Raw genomic sequence first — 14,290 nt, forward strand, 5'->3', positions numbered from 1 at the left:
TCAGCTGTCAACCAGAGATAGATGCCTAATAGGCATGCTGTGAGGCTTTAGTGAACTAGTACTTCAATGTCTTGCAACCCCGTCTTGCCCATAGTAAGGCCATTTTTAGGATGTTTGTTGTCAGAAACTTGTGGTGTGCTAGTAGTGATTTCTTGTGCAGCTCTTTCCTGTTCTGTTAGTGGTTGTTGATTGATTATGTGCCAAGGAAGCTAACAGTTGTGACCACAAAGGTCCCCTCCAGTAATCTGAGAGCTGCTTCTCTTTCTGGATGAGGACTGCAGAGAACGCGGTGGCTGCCGTTCTAGTGAGCGTTGCCTGCTTGCCAGTGCTGTGCCAGGCATTTCGCATGCGTTGTACTAAGCACCTTCAGCTACCTACGGTGGTGGGACTTACTGTCCTTGTTTCAAAGGGGAAGCTACAGGCTCAATGAAAAGTGAAGGATTTTTCAAGGATCAGGTTGTTAGAACCGCACCAGTGGCTGCTAGTTCTTTGTAGTAACTGACTCTTGTACTTGTATGGAGCACTTGCTGTGTGCCAGGCACTGTTTCATGTGTAACCCCATTAGCCGTCACAGTGTCCCTGTGAGTTCCGATGGACCCATGGCTCTGTGGCGTTCCTGTGACACAGTAGTAGAGAAGGCTTCAGTTCTACGAGCTCAGGAGCCAGAGCCCAGTTACGCACAGAGCTTCTTTAGGGACTGAGAATAAAACTGCCTGAGCTGTAGTCACACTGGGCACTTGGAACCCATGTGTGTGACTTTCTCTCTTTAAGCACTGCAAATGCATCTTTTTGGCCTTGGTTCTGCCAGGTGGGTCTCGTGGAGAGGCAAAGCTGTCTTCATGTTTACCCCGAAGTCCTTCAACCCTGGGCTTGCTCTGCAGCGCGCCCGCACCGTGGTCTTCCCCGTCAGTTTGTGTCTGGGAAAGTTCTTTCCCCTTTTGTGGGATTCTGGAAGCTGTTATTTGGCAGCATCTTTGTTTACCCCATCTCCTTCCCGTTATCTCCACCCCTCACCATTGCTGGTGCCCAGGTCCTCCTCTATTAGGATTTCTCTTTGTTTCTATTTCCACCTCCTAACAGAGTCTTAACACGTAGTAAGATGTGCAGTAGCTGTTGGATGAAGGATGAACAGAAGTGGCCAGAAACTTTTGTTGCCCTTCCCAATCTGTATCACCTGCTCATTCAGAAGCATCCATTCTGTCTGGTCTATGTCTTTCCATGCCAGAGAAGTGTGATTTTTCTGCTCACTGACCAGGCGCTAGTGTACGTGCTGGGCAGGCAGGAGTGAGCAAGCAGGCACTTTTCCTGTCCTTGTGGAGTTAGAGTAAGGCAGACATTAAACAGAAAACCCTGTGCAGTGCAGGCTTCCTCTGTTCAGTGCTGGATTTTCCAGCACTCAGCACTCAGCACCTGGCATGGCAGAGACACTTGATAAATACTTGTTGAATGAGCAAATGAATAAGGAAGCTGTACAGGAAGGAAAAGAGCACAGATTGTCATAGGTGTTTAGAAGGAAAGTTACCAACTTTGCCCCGAGTCCCAGTATCATTCTAAAGCAGGTCCAACATCTCTATAACTAATCCTACTTGCTGATGAAAAGAAAATTTATTTAGGCTGATTTTATACAAAAAGTATTGGTAGATGGACATTTTCATCTCCTTTCCCACCTCCTGTGTGGATTTGGACCTAAGTAGGTGTCAGAGGTAGGTCCCCGACCGCGCCTTGCTTCTCTTTAACAGTGAGTCTGGGGTTGCAGAGTTTGTTTGCACCACTTAGTGTAGTGCTTTGCTTAGGATTACTTGATCCTCCCTTCCCATCTAGTGTCTCTGAACAAATGAAACATTGGCATAGAGGTACCCCTAATACCTGTTACTGTTTAGCTTGTACCTTTTCTGAGATTCGGAGGTGGTACAGTAGTGCCACCTACTGCTCAGTTAGTGGAGAGAAATGGGGTCTTCCTGTATTCCACTGTCAGCGATGTTGATAACACTTAATATTTAAGTAGTACTTTCCATATATCATATAAGTCCAGCCTCATGGAAATCCTGCGAGGTAGCTTTCTTATTTTGTGAGGTAGGTTTCTTATCCTGTTTTATGGGTGAGTAAGCCGAAGTCCTTCATTTCCTCCTCCTGAGGGTGCTAATGCTGCTCTTCCCTCCGTTTTTCTAGTCTGAGCCTTGAGTACTATGCAGAGCTGCAAACACACATGCCCTGTAGCTCCTTTTCATTCTAAGGATTGGAAGTGCATTAAAACATTCACAGTAAAAATAATAATCATTTTTGAAAATGCATCTGGAGGCCAGACTCTGTCCTAAATGTTTTGTTTACTTATCTTTCATGTAATCCTTCCAGCAGTCTTATCAGGAGATAGCATTATGTGGGGCAGGAAAGCTTAAATAGTTTGCTCAGGTTAATAGTGGATGGTACTGGCAGTTCTGATTTCAAGGTTCATGCTCTTAGCTCTGCTAGGCTGCCCAAAGCCCACTATATGCACAAGTAAAACTCAGATAGGCCCATTTTTGGATAGGCCCCAGCCTGTAAAGCTCTTCCAGAACCCTGCTGGATGATAGCCTGCTGAGTCCTTCTGTGGTGTCTTCAGCAAGGTGGCTGGGGAAGCAGGTGGGCCTCTGAAGGGAAGACTGCTTGAGGGATTTCATTAGGCGAACTTGTGTCTTCCGGACATGTTGTGTTGAGCAGAACGGCTTGCACCTAAGTGCTTTTCAAATGTTTATTGCAGAAAAGTATAGTAATTTTTATTGTGACTTTTTAGAATGTTTTAGTTGTAAGAACATAATAGATTGTATTACTAGTGATAAAGAAGATAATAGATTGTATTATTAATGATAAAAGCTTGCATAGGAACTTAAGTATGTTCTATATTTACATTTTCAGATGGTTGTGGGGACTCTTAGATTGATAAAATATAAATTCATGTATAAGTGTTACAGATTACATAGTAACTCTTTGCCATTATATACTTTTCTATCACTAGTTTGTAAAACTCAGAACTGTTGTGTGCAAGGGGTCAATGAAAAGGTTTTGCACATTTTGGAAAGTGGGAGCCTCTGTCTGGGTGTACTGATGCTGTGGCTAGAGGAGGCATGGAAAGCCCATCCTGCCCCGAGTTGGGTCCTTCCCACCGAGTCTCTGTGCTGCACTTCTGCAGTGCTGCCAGCTCACAGGACCAAGGTGGCAAGACCGGAATATGTGCAGGGGTGACCTGGGGCGAGGATACTGTCCACTGGATAGACAGAAAGAAGCACATGTGTGAGAAGCATTAGCTTGTAGTAATCTTGAATACAGACAGGGTCAGCAATTATTTCCGCCTACCATCTTCCAGGTCTCCTGTGGTAGTTTGAGAGTACCATGTGATGTAATGTTTCAGATATTAGAGATTTCCATATTCTGCACAGATTTTGTGTGAGGAAACCAGCTTGACCCAGATCTGACACTCCTTCTCAGCCCAGCCTTTGTGTGTGTTGACACATTTGATCTGGAGGCCGTTTGATTTGGGACATCGTCACAACAGGCCTGTCGTTCTGTTTTCCAAACAGCAGTCTGAGCGAGTGGCCTGGGCTCTCTTCTTCAGAGATGAGCCTTCCTTCCCTAACATACTCTTTCAGAGGGCCTTTGGCTGCTATGAAAGGACTCAGACCTGCATTTCTGGGTGGTTTCGGTAGGATGAACCTACTTGGTGATTTGGGGGAAAGAAAAAATAGAGATCTGCATTATAAAGCAGATTAAAATTTCAATGCAGAACATTGTGGAAAAGATCCATGCACTGTTGTGATGATCAGGGGTTTAGATGTATTTTGTATGTATGGAAAAGGGACATTTCTCAATAAAACTGATTTGTCCAATGTTTCTCTTGTAAAAATTGTTTGCAGTATCAGTGCCAGCAGTAGCTCCCAAGGACTGTCTCAGCCATCCACCCAGACGACTCAGTATCTGAGAGCTGACACGCCCAACAATGCCACTCCTATCACCAGTAAGAGTTAATTTAATTCCAAAGTTGATTTATTAAGCCTGTTTGATTTGGCTGGAAGGCAATTCAGGTAGTTCAGGTAGTAAGAAACCTGCAGGTTTCTTGCAGGTTCTTATTTTGTGTGGTTTTGTGGTAGGTGGGACAGCAGTTCACGTGTCCTGTCTCTCTGCGACTCACGCGCTCCTTCAGCCCTGTGATTTGACCTGCTGTTCTAACTGAACCAGTTGTCCCCAGTGCCGTCGTAAGGGTATTTATATTACTTGTTTTGGCTTTGTTGGCTCCTCAGGTTATCCTACCTTGCGGATAGAGAAGAACGACCTAAGAAGTGTCACTCTTCTGGAAGCCAAAGCCAAGGTGAAGGATATAGCAATATCCAGGGAGAGGATAACTTTGAAAGATGTACTCCAAGAAGGTATTTATTATTTAAAAATCAGCTTTTCAAGTAAGAGTTCATGTTACCTAACATCTGAAAAACTTGATTCACACAATTTAAAAAATTTCACCTCATTTTGTGTCTAAGATAAGGATAAAAAAGCAGTACACAATATATTTCTCTTACTAAAATGACTTTCATTTTCTCTTTTTCCAGACTGGTGCAGTTCTTGATTTTGAAGTATATTAAAGCATATGTAGTTCTTATAACCTTTAAGATATTTTTCTGTTTTGTTCTTACTTGAAATGATCACTCCTTAGCATGTCTCTGAAATATTCCAAGTTGTTCTGGCTGACTGACAGTGGGGGCGTTCAGCAGAAGGAACAGGCTCGGCTTTGGAGTCAGACTGGAGTTCTTATCCCATGATCGGTTCCCTGTGTGACCTGGGAGAAGTCACTGTCTTTGATCTCCAGTTTCCTCTTTGGTAAATTTGGGCCACATTGGCAACTCTTAGACTAGCTATGAAGACTAGATGAGATGAAGAAAATTCAGTCAACTAACACACAGTATTGTTTGATAGATATTAGTACCTTTCCCTTTTGCTGGTCCTTTGCTTTTTGAGTTTTAGGGTATTAAGGAGATGCTGAAGGAAGAGGACAGAAATTAATAAAGTACTGCATTGAGCTCCTTAAGTTCTTAAAGAATTACTTTTTTTTTTTTAAATACCATTGCCGTAACTCAGTTTCAACATTTGAGATGCATATGAGTTGTGCTGTGTTCATCTGATGGTTGGGATAGTTGTAGGTCAGTCACAGCTAAGTGAGACACTGCCCTCAATGGTGAGTGGTCACTTATGGAAGGAGACTTGGGCGAGTTCTTCAGAGTGTGAATGCCACTTGTGAGGGCTGTCATCTGTCTACGCCTGACTGATTCTCAGATCTGCCTGCCACCTGAGGAGAGCAGGTAAACGAGTCAGTGTTTCCTGAACAGTCCAAGGAATGAGAGACCAATGAGTCCCGTTGTATTTGTAGGTGATTTTGATCTCTACTTTGGTAGAACAAGTAATCTGTCGCAGTGGCATAATGTAGGAAAGGAGATCATTCTGGATTAAGTTGTTTTCTTTAATGTTTTCAAGCCTGTATGCATTTTTTCTATTATTACTTTATTAATATAGAGAGAGCAGTTTTCATGAATTTCATAGTTACAGTTCCAGTAATTCAATGATACTTGATTTCAGAAAACAAGAGCTAATTAAACATTTTTGTAAGAAATGGTCAGATTCACTGGAAATCTGATAAATGCAAATCAAACACTAATTACATTCTATTTTTAATCTGTTAAATTAAGAGAATTAAAAAGATAATATCTAATTGAAAGGGATATTGAGGGAGCAGGCTCTCTTCCATATAGCTAATAGGAATTTGAGTTACTATAGCAACACACACACACAGGTACACTTTTGTGTGTGTTCCCCAAATCCTAAGAGTTTCATTTTATGTAAATCCATGTTTGGAAATACTTCAAGATGGACTAGGTGCTGGAAAGAGCACCTTTTGTTTTGCCTTGCCACTTGAGGAGATATAGAAGCTTCGTCAGGCCAGGTCAATTCAAGTGCGGGAAGGGAAGGGTTGTTAGGAAGGGACTGACAGTCAGGGTATGTGGTTGTATGTATTGACCCGTGTATTTGAAGGTACTTACTTAGCTCTAAACAAAGATGTTAAGTACAGATAAAGCTTTTGTCTCACACCTGTGAGTACTCTGTGTCTCTGGGCCTCAGTGAGACTTGATAGCGGGCACCAGCACCTCCAGCTAACAGAGCGGAGGGCATTAGAGCAGGCCTGTTGATGGGTGTGTGCCTGCAGCAAAGCAGAAGTAGCTGCAAGCATATTTTTGACATGGTGAAGGAAGCAAAGTAAATCTTTCCTAGTGGGAAAGTGAGATGAGATGAACTTTTGATGATCATCTCATTAAGGAGCTTTTGTTAGCAATTAGAAAACTGCTAGTAAAATCTGGATTTTCATAATCCATTTTTTTTAAAAAGAGGCTGATAACTTCCTGAATTCTTTTTTTTTTTAAATATTTATTTATTTATTTGAAAGGCAGAGGTACAGAGAGATAGAAGCAGAGAGAGAGAGGTCTTCCATCCTCTGGTTCACTCCCCAGATATCCACAACAGCTGGGCTGTGCTGATCTGAAGGCAGGAGCCAGGAGCTTCTTCTGGGTCTCCCATGAGGGTGCAGGGTCCAAGGACTTGGGCCATCTTCTGCTTTCCCAGGCACATTACCAGGGAGCTGGATCAGAAGTGGAGCAGCTGGGACTCGAACCGGCACCCACGTGGGATGTTGGCACTGCAGGCAGCAGCTTTACCCACTATGCCACAGCACTGCCCCATTGGAATTCATTTTCAAGCACTCCCATTTTTAAACACTCTTTCCCTTCAAAAAAAGGTTGTCACTTCTCTTCTTACTGTAATGAATTTTAGGAATTTTGCCAGTTACTTGAGAGGTTGAACAACTGATTGGCGATCTAAATAGTGAGTGGTAGAATAATTAGAACCCAGGACTGTTCAAATCCAAGACTTAAATACCCCTTGGCCTTCCCCTGGAGCTGCTTAGCTCTGCAACAGCAGGAAGACGGGTCCGCTTTGCTTCCTTTGTCATTGTGCTGAACCTAAGCCTAGACACTCATAAATGCCTCTGTGGTTACCGCGTTACTGGAAAAAACAAAAGTCTTGTATACTTAGCTTAGATATGGTATTTCTTAAAGCATTTAAGACGTTTCATGGTTACTAAGAACTTTTTTTTTCTTTAAAGAATTATTTATTTATTTGAAAGAGTCACACAGAGAGAGAAGGAGAGGCAGAGAGAGAGAGGTCTTCCATCCACTGGCTCACTCCCCAATTGGCCGAAGTTGTGCCCATCCAAAGCCAGGAGCCAGGAGCTTCTTCTGGGTCTGCCACGTGGGTCCATGGTCCCAAGCACCTGGGCCATCTTCCACTGCTTTCCCGGGCCATAGCAGAGAGCTGGATTGGAAGTGGAGCAGCCAGGACTGGAACCAGCACCCATATAGGATGCCAATGCTGTAGGCAGTGGCTTTACCCGCTACGCCACAGCGCCGGCCCCCCAAGAACTTCTAACAGTTGTTAAATACAAATGATCTGGTTCATTTTACTGTGGAGTAATATTGTTGAACACATATGCCCTCATTATGTTTGTTGTAAATATGTTATGCCAGAAAGTTTTGTACTATACTTTTATGAAGGTTGTTATATGATTTCATTAATTATTGTTTTTCTTTTTAGGTACTTTTGGGCGTATTTTCCATGGGATTTTATTAGATGAAAAAGATCCAAATAAAGAAAAACAAGCATTTGTAAAAACAGTTAAAGGTATGATTTACTTCCATAAAGTTTCCATAATGCTTTTCTAAGGTGGATCATGCCGGCAAACTTCTGTCTCCATTTCTCAGGGTACCCAGCTCTGTGTTAATTTAGCCCATAGAGGCTAATTTTTTAAGGAGATTTGAGTTGCTTTCAAAGGGTTTAGAAAACAGAAGTCTGATTAATGAAGACATTAAGATTAATGAGATCTTACTCAGGATTTTAAACTGCATTCACTTCATTATTGCTGTATCTAATGTTGAATTTTTCCAAAGTTAAAATTCCTTTGGTATTGTCTTTTTCCCCTTTAGAAAACATTATCAGTAGTTTTTCCCTCCTGATATTGAAGACTATTGAAAAAAAATTTAAATAACCCCTTGTAGCTTACTTGGATAGCCACTGTTTACTTTTAATTCCCCTCTTCTTTTTTCTTTCATTGACTGTATAATACTGTAGGAAGTATGTGTGTGTGTGTGTGTGTGTCTGTGTATTTTATGGTATACTTCTACAAGATAGCAGTAGTTGGAATTGCTGGCCCAACAGTTGTGTTCATTTAATGTTTTTATAAATGTTGTCAGATTATTCTTTAAAATATAGCACTAATTTATATTTTCACAATGTCAGTTTTTATATGCTCTTATTTTGGGCTATCTTTTGATGATACCTAATTTTTAATTTTTTGATTTTTTTTATAAATTACTCATTTAGAAATTCCCTGTCAGAATTCTACAGTGTTTTCCATACTTGTATATGGCTTAGTTCCCTATACTGGTAAATTACCAAGACTTCATAATGCTAGGATTTTAATTACTTATGAATAATATTTGTAATATTAGTTAAGTCTTTTATTTGTTCATTTTTTTTAAAGATTTATTTTATTTATTTGAAAGCTGAGTGACAGTGACAGAGGGAGAGACAGAGAAAGATCTTCTATCAACTGGTTCACTTCCCCAAATGTCCGTAATCAGCCAGGGCGTAGGCCAGGCTGAAGGTAGGAGCCTGGAATTCTACTCAAGTTTCCCATGTGGGTGGCAGGGGCCCCCAAGCACTTGGACCTTCTTCCACTGCTTTCCCAGGTACATTAGCAGGGAGCTGGATCTTAAGCAGAGCAGCCAGGACTTGAACCAGTGCTCAGTATGGGAGCTGGCATCATAGGTGATGGCTTAGCCCACTGTACCACAATGCTCTTTTTGAGAGGAACAAAAATGTGGTAATATAGAGGATGCTTAATATCAATGTCTGAAATGCACTGAAACGACCAAATATTAATTTCTGAAAAATGCAGTTTGCACTTTAATGTTGAGGGGAAAATTATAGTCTATTTTATAAATCGACAACAAAATTATATGATGTTTGCAAAATTAATTTATAAAAATTATATTTCCAAATTAAAGAATACATTGAAAGTATGAAGGATTTACGTTTATTATTTCTATAAAGTCTAACAAAAGATTTTTGGAGGCCGGCGCCGTGGTTCAATAGGCTAATCCTCCACCTGCAGCGCCAGCACACCGGGTTCTAGTCCCGGTCGGGGTGCCAGATTCTGTCCCAGTTGCTCCTCTTCCAGTCCAGCTCTCTGCTGTGGCCCAGGAGTGCAGTGGAGGATGGCCCAAGTGCTTGGGCCATGTACTTGCATGGGAGACCAGGAGAAAGCACCTGGCTCCTGGCTTCGGATCAGTGCGGTGCGCCGGCCGCAGTGCACCAGCCGCAGCGGCCGTTGTGGGGTGAACCAACGGAAAAGGAAGACTTTACTCTCTATCTCTCTCTCACTGTCCACTCTGCCTGTCAAAAAAATAAAAAATGAAAAATAAAAAGATTTTTGGAATTTAAAAATTGTAATTTGGCAAAATACTTGTTTAAGGCTGCTTCAAATAACACACACACCTTTTATCTTTTTTTTAAATATTTATTTATTTGAAAGTCAGAGTTACACAGAGAGAAGAGAGACAGAGAGAAGGAGAGAGAGAGAAGTCTTCCATCCGATGGTTCACTCCCCAAATGGCCATAATGGCCGGAGCTGCGCCAATCTGAAGCTAAGAGCCAGGAGCTTCTTCTAGGTCTCCCACATGGGTGCAGGGGCCCAAGGACTTGGGCCATCTTCTACTGCTTTCCCAGGCCACAGCAGAGAGCTGGATTGGAAGTGAAGCAGCCGAGACTTGAACCAGCAGCCATGTGGATGCCAGGGCTTCAGGCCAGGGCGTTAACCCACTGTGCCACAGTGCCGGCCCCATATATTTTTTAAACTAGTGGTTTAGCTTACTATTTAATTGAACATTTATTTACCCCAAAACTTTTAAAAGCTAATACTTCAGTTAGGTTCCAATAGACTTCTGATCTTTTAAGGATAGTTTACCAATTTTTATAAATGTGAAGTTTGAACCATAGTTTTAATAAAACAGCTATTTTTATACTTGTTCCCTGTTTTTTTACAGAAACATTTCCCCGTAATTCTCTTTCTTCTGGGATTTGTAAACATTCTGTGGATCGTTCTAAACTTGGCTATTATTAATTTTTCTGAATGAATCTTGAGGAAAGTGTCCATACAGAATTGGGTTGGTGGGGTGTGGGGTGCAGGAGGAAATAATGATGAGAAAACACAATGAGGATACTGGTACTGTCCCCGAAGATAATATTTCTCGTTCTGTATATACTTGAATTTTAGTCACTTGGTTGTTTCTCTGCCTTACCACTGTAATTATAAAGTTCTCTGTCAGCTAGACGGAAATAAGAGACAGCACAGTGAGTCCTCAGCCATGTAAGGGCCATGGTTTGCATGAAGGACAGGGTAGAAGTACACCAGGGTACTGGCACAGTTGTTAGAGAACTCCACCTGGTTATCTCGGAGATGTATTCTTTGGAATGTTATTTTTCAATTAAAGCTACATAGAATGTTCTTTCACAAATCTGTGTACTTTGTTACATGCTCCTTAATTAGAGGTTTTGCATAAAATAGCAAAATTTAAGTTTTTTTTTTTTTTAATAATTTATTTGAAAGGTAGAGTTATGGAGAGAGAGACATCTCTTGCATTTGCTGGTTCACTCCACAAATGTCCACAGTGGCTGGGGCTGGGCCAGGCTGAAGCCAGAAGCCTGGAACTCTATTCAGATCTCCCACGTGGGTGCAGGGACCCAAGTACTTGGGCCATCTTCTGCTGTGCTTTCCTAAGTGCATTAACAGGGAGCTGGATTGGAAGTGGAGCAGCCAGGACTCAAACTGGCCCCCAAATGGGATACTGCTGTGCCACAAAGGTGGCTCCAAATTAAGTTGTTTATAGTACATTGACCTTTGCCTTTAGGCATAAGTAGGAAATTAGAGTTTGGCTCTTTGAAAAGTTCCTAATTTTGTGCAGAGACCTAAATGGATGTTCCAGTAATTTCTAGAAATTGGAAACCTAAATCTTACATAATAAATATGAAATTGAATTCCATAAAGTAAACGAATCAAGTTGAGGTTATTGGTATTAAGTTCTTATTTTCTTTCATAGTTGCTAAATCTTTGCAATTTTGGAAATGAGTGTTTGTGTTTTTTTCCCTATTTTGTGCTGTTTTGTAATTTGGGGGCTGGAAATTATTTTGTAGCACCCCTTTTTTTTTCTTTTTATTTTTTTGACAGGCAGAGTTAGAGAGAGAGACAGAGAGAAAGGTCTTCCTTCCGTTGGTTCACCGCTCCCAAATGGCCGCTACGGCCAGCGCGCTGCGCCAGTTCTGAAGCCAGGAGCCAGGTGCTTCATCCTGGTCTCCCATGCGGGTGTAGAGCCCAAGCACTTGGGCCATCCTCTACTGCCTTCCTGGGCCACAGCAGAGAGCTGGACTGGAAGAGGAGCAACCGGGACAGAATCCGGCGCCCTGACCGAGATTAGAACCCAGGGTACTGGCACTGCAGGTGGAGGATTAGCCAAGTGAGCCGCGGCCCCGCCCTGTAGCACCCTTTTCAATGTACTCATCTTGAAGATAGACCTCTTACTATTTAAGACTAGGGCTAGATTGGGAGAGGAGTTCAGGAAAATGAGCTTTTCTCTCTCTCTCTTTTTAAAATGATTTATTTATTTATTTGAAAGGAAGAGAGGAGAGAAAGGAGAGAGAGGTCTTCTGTCCGCTGGTTCACTCCCCAAATGGCCGCAACTGCTGGAGCTGCACTGATCTGAAGCCAGGAGCCAGGAGCTTCCTCCAGGTCTCCCACAGGGGTGCAGGGGCCCAAGGATTTGGGCCATCTTCTACTGCTTTCCCAGGCCATAGCAGAGAGCTGGATTGGAAATGGAGCATCTGGGACTTGAACCGGCACCCAAATGCTGGCACTGCTGGTAGTGGCTTTACAGGCTACACCACAATGCCGGCTTGAAAATGAGCTTTTCTTACTAAATGTATAAAGTTATTCTTTTCTCCCTTTGAAAGTTTTCTTAAATTATAATCCAATTCAAATAAGAATATGCTTATCAAAGTTAGGAACTTCTCAAAAATTTATTACATATTAATTTTAAAAAGGAAGTTAAGTATATATAAAATGGCATACTGAAATTACCTTAGGTTGTACTTGAATCTCCTTGCCAGTTGAGAGGTAGGTGAACTCCCTACTAACTGGGTGGAGAGAGGGAGGGGGGGGAGGGGTCTTTCACCCACTGGTTCATTTCCCAAATGGCCTCAATGGTTGGAACTGGGCCGATCCAAAGCCAGGAGCCAGGAGCTTCTTCTGGGTCTCCCACATGGGTGCAGGGATCCAAGCACTATTACTGATTTTCAGTATTCAAAAGATCCTCCCAACTCCCAAGAGTCAGGCCATAATTTCACTAGAAATTATTTGGTTTCTAGAAAGAGTACCTAGGGTATGTTCTGCCATTCACTAAATGATCCTGTATTTTAAGCAGTTTTAGATAACTAGAATTTATTTCAGCAGATGCTGGTGTACAGCACCTTTTCAAAAATATACCAAATATTTCAAGTCTTTGTCTTGAATTTTTCTACCCATTTCACATTCCTACAAAAATCTTAACCAAAACTTTAAAGAGGGAAGGACAGAGAGAGAGAGGGAGGGAGGGAGGGTGGGTGAGGGTTAGTTATGTGGACAGAGGACACTGATAGCAAGTAATGGGACAGAGTGTGCTGCAGAGAATGGCATTCCAGTTTTGCAAGTACATTCGGGGGCCTGCACTGAGGTGTAGTGGGGCCGCCTGCAGTGCCAGCATCTCATATGGGTGCTGGTTTGAGTCCCAGCTGTGCCACTTACAATCCAGTTCCCTGCCAACTCGCCTGGAAAGCAGTGGAGGATGGCCCAAGTGCTTGGATCCCTGCACCCATGTGGGAGACCCAGAAGAAGCTCCTGGCTCCTGGCTCCTGGCTCCTGGCTTCGGATCGGCCCAATTCCAACCGTTGAGGCCATTTGGGAAATGAACCAGTGGGTGAAAGACCCCTCCCTCCCTCCCTCTCTCACTTTCCCTCTCCCACTCCTTCTCCCTCTTCCTTCCTCCCTCTCTCTCTCTCTCTCTCTCTCTCTCTCTCTCTCTTTTTCTGTCTCTGTAACTCTGCCTTTCAAACAAACAAATTTTTAAAATAAATTTAATTTCAGATTTCTCAGTTGTATTTTAAGGAGTGAATATGGCAGTCGTAGTGCGGGACCCAGGCTCATGGCTTTCACTGTTGGTTGAGCATTTCACTATAAGGGTCTGGAATGTGGATCTGGCTTTGCCACTCTTTTGAATTCTTTTCTCCCTCTTATTACATTGACCAGGAGCTTTATAAATAATTGTTAGTATTTTTACTGTCCTCATAAAGTTAATTATTGGTTTCTTTGAAAAGTGTTTTTAAAGATAGATACACTACATTCAAGTTTGTTCTTTATTTACTTATTTTTAAAGATTTGTTTATTTACTTGAAAGGCAGAAGTACAGAGAAAGAGAGAGTAAGAGATCTTCCATCTGCTGTATCACTCCCCGAATGGCCACACAGTCAAGGCTGAGCCAGGCTACAGCCAGGAGCTTCTTCTGTGTCTGTCATGTGGGTGCAGGGGCTCAAGGACTTGGGCCATCCTCCACCATATTCCCAGGCACATTAGCAGGGAGCTGGATCAAAGTGGAGCAGTGGAGACTTGAACCAGCATCCGTGCGGGATGCCAGCCCTGTAGATGGAGGTTTCATCTCCTAGCCACAACACTGAGCCTCAGTTTTGATTCCTAAAAATATTTTAACTAACTCAAACGTTTTCAGTTTTACAACAGAAATACAGCATTTATTTAATAGAAAGATTCTGTTCAAGCAGTGGAGAAATTCCTTTCTACTATTAAGATAGCAGTCCCTGTAAGATGAGGAATCCTGGGTTCTTGCAAATATTTGACAGCTTAAACTTTGTTTTGGAGATACAGACTGGAGATATTGGCAAATTGCATTATCAAGTTTGTTGAAAAAACATTGACCTAAAAGTCAGTTCTACTTTTATTTTGCTACTTTGAACCCAAAACCACGAGTTTAGAAGCTAAAAATGAAACGGAATAGTCCTTAGATTGGCTTTTATATGAAGGTTAATTTTCTACTAGTTCAGTTATTATTTCTTGGTGTTTGTTTTT

The 14,290-nt window shown here is 42.2% G+C and overlaps 1 protein-coding gene across 2 annotated transcripts in view; it reads left to right on the top strand.

Annotated features, from left to right (window-relative positions):
• The window catches only part of RYK (receptor like tyrosine kinase), a 101,972-nt gene that overhangs the window by 64,085 nt on the left and 23,597 nt on the right, over window positions 1–14,290 (top strand). The window contains exons 7-9 of one of the 2 annotated variants that reach the window (XM_062214558.1): window positions 3,888–3,988; window positions 4,263–4,397; window positions 7,660–7,746. In XM_062214558.1, the coding sequence (XP_062070542.1) occupies window positions 3,888–3,988; window positions 4,263–4,397; window positions 7,660–7,746 (323 nt within the window). The remainder of the gene's footprint in view (window positions 1–3,887; window positions 3,989–4,262; window positions 4,398–7,659; window positions 7,747–14,290) is intronic. The other variant, XM_062214564.1, reaches the window with a different exon arrangement.

Source organism: Lepus europaeus, chromosome 2 (assembly GCF_033115175.1).
Source record: "Lepus europaeus isolate LE1 chromosome 2, mLepTim1.pri, whole genome shotgun sequence".
Lineage (NCBI taxonomy): Eukaryota > Metazoa > Chordata > Mammalia > Lagomorpha > Leporidae > Lepus > Lepus europaeus.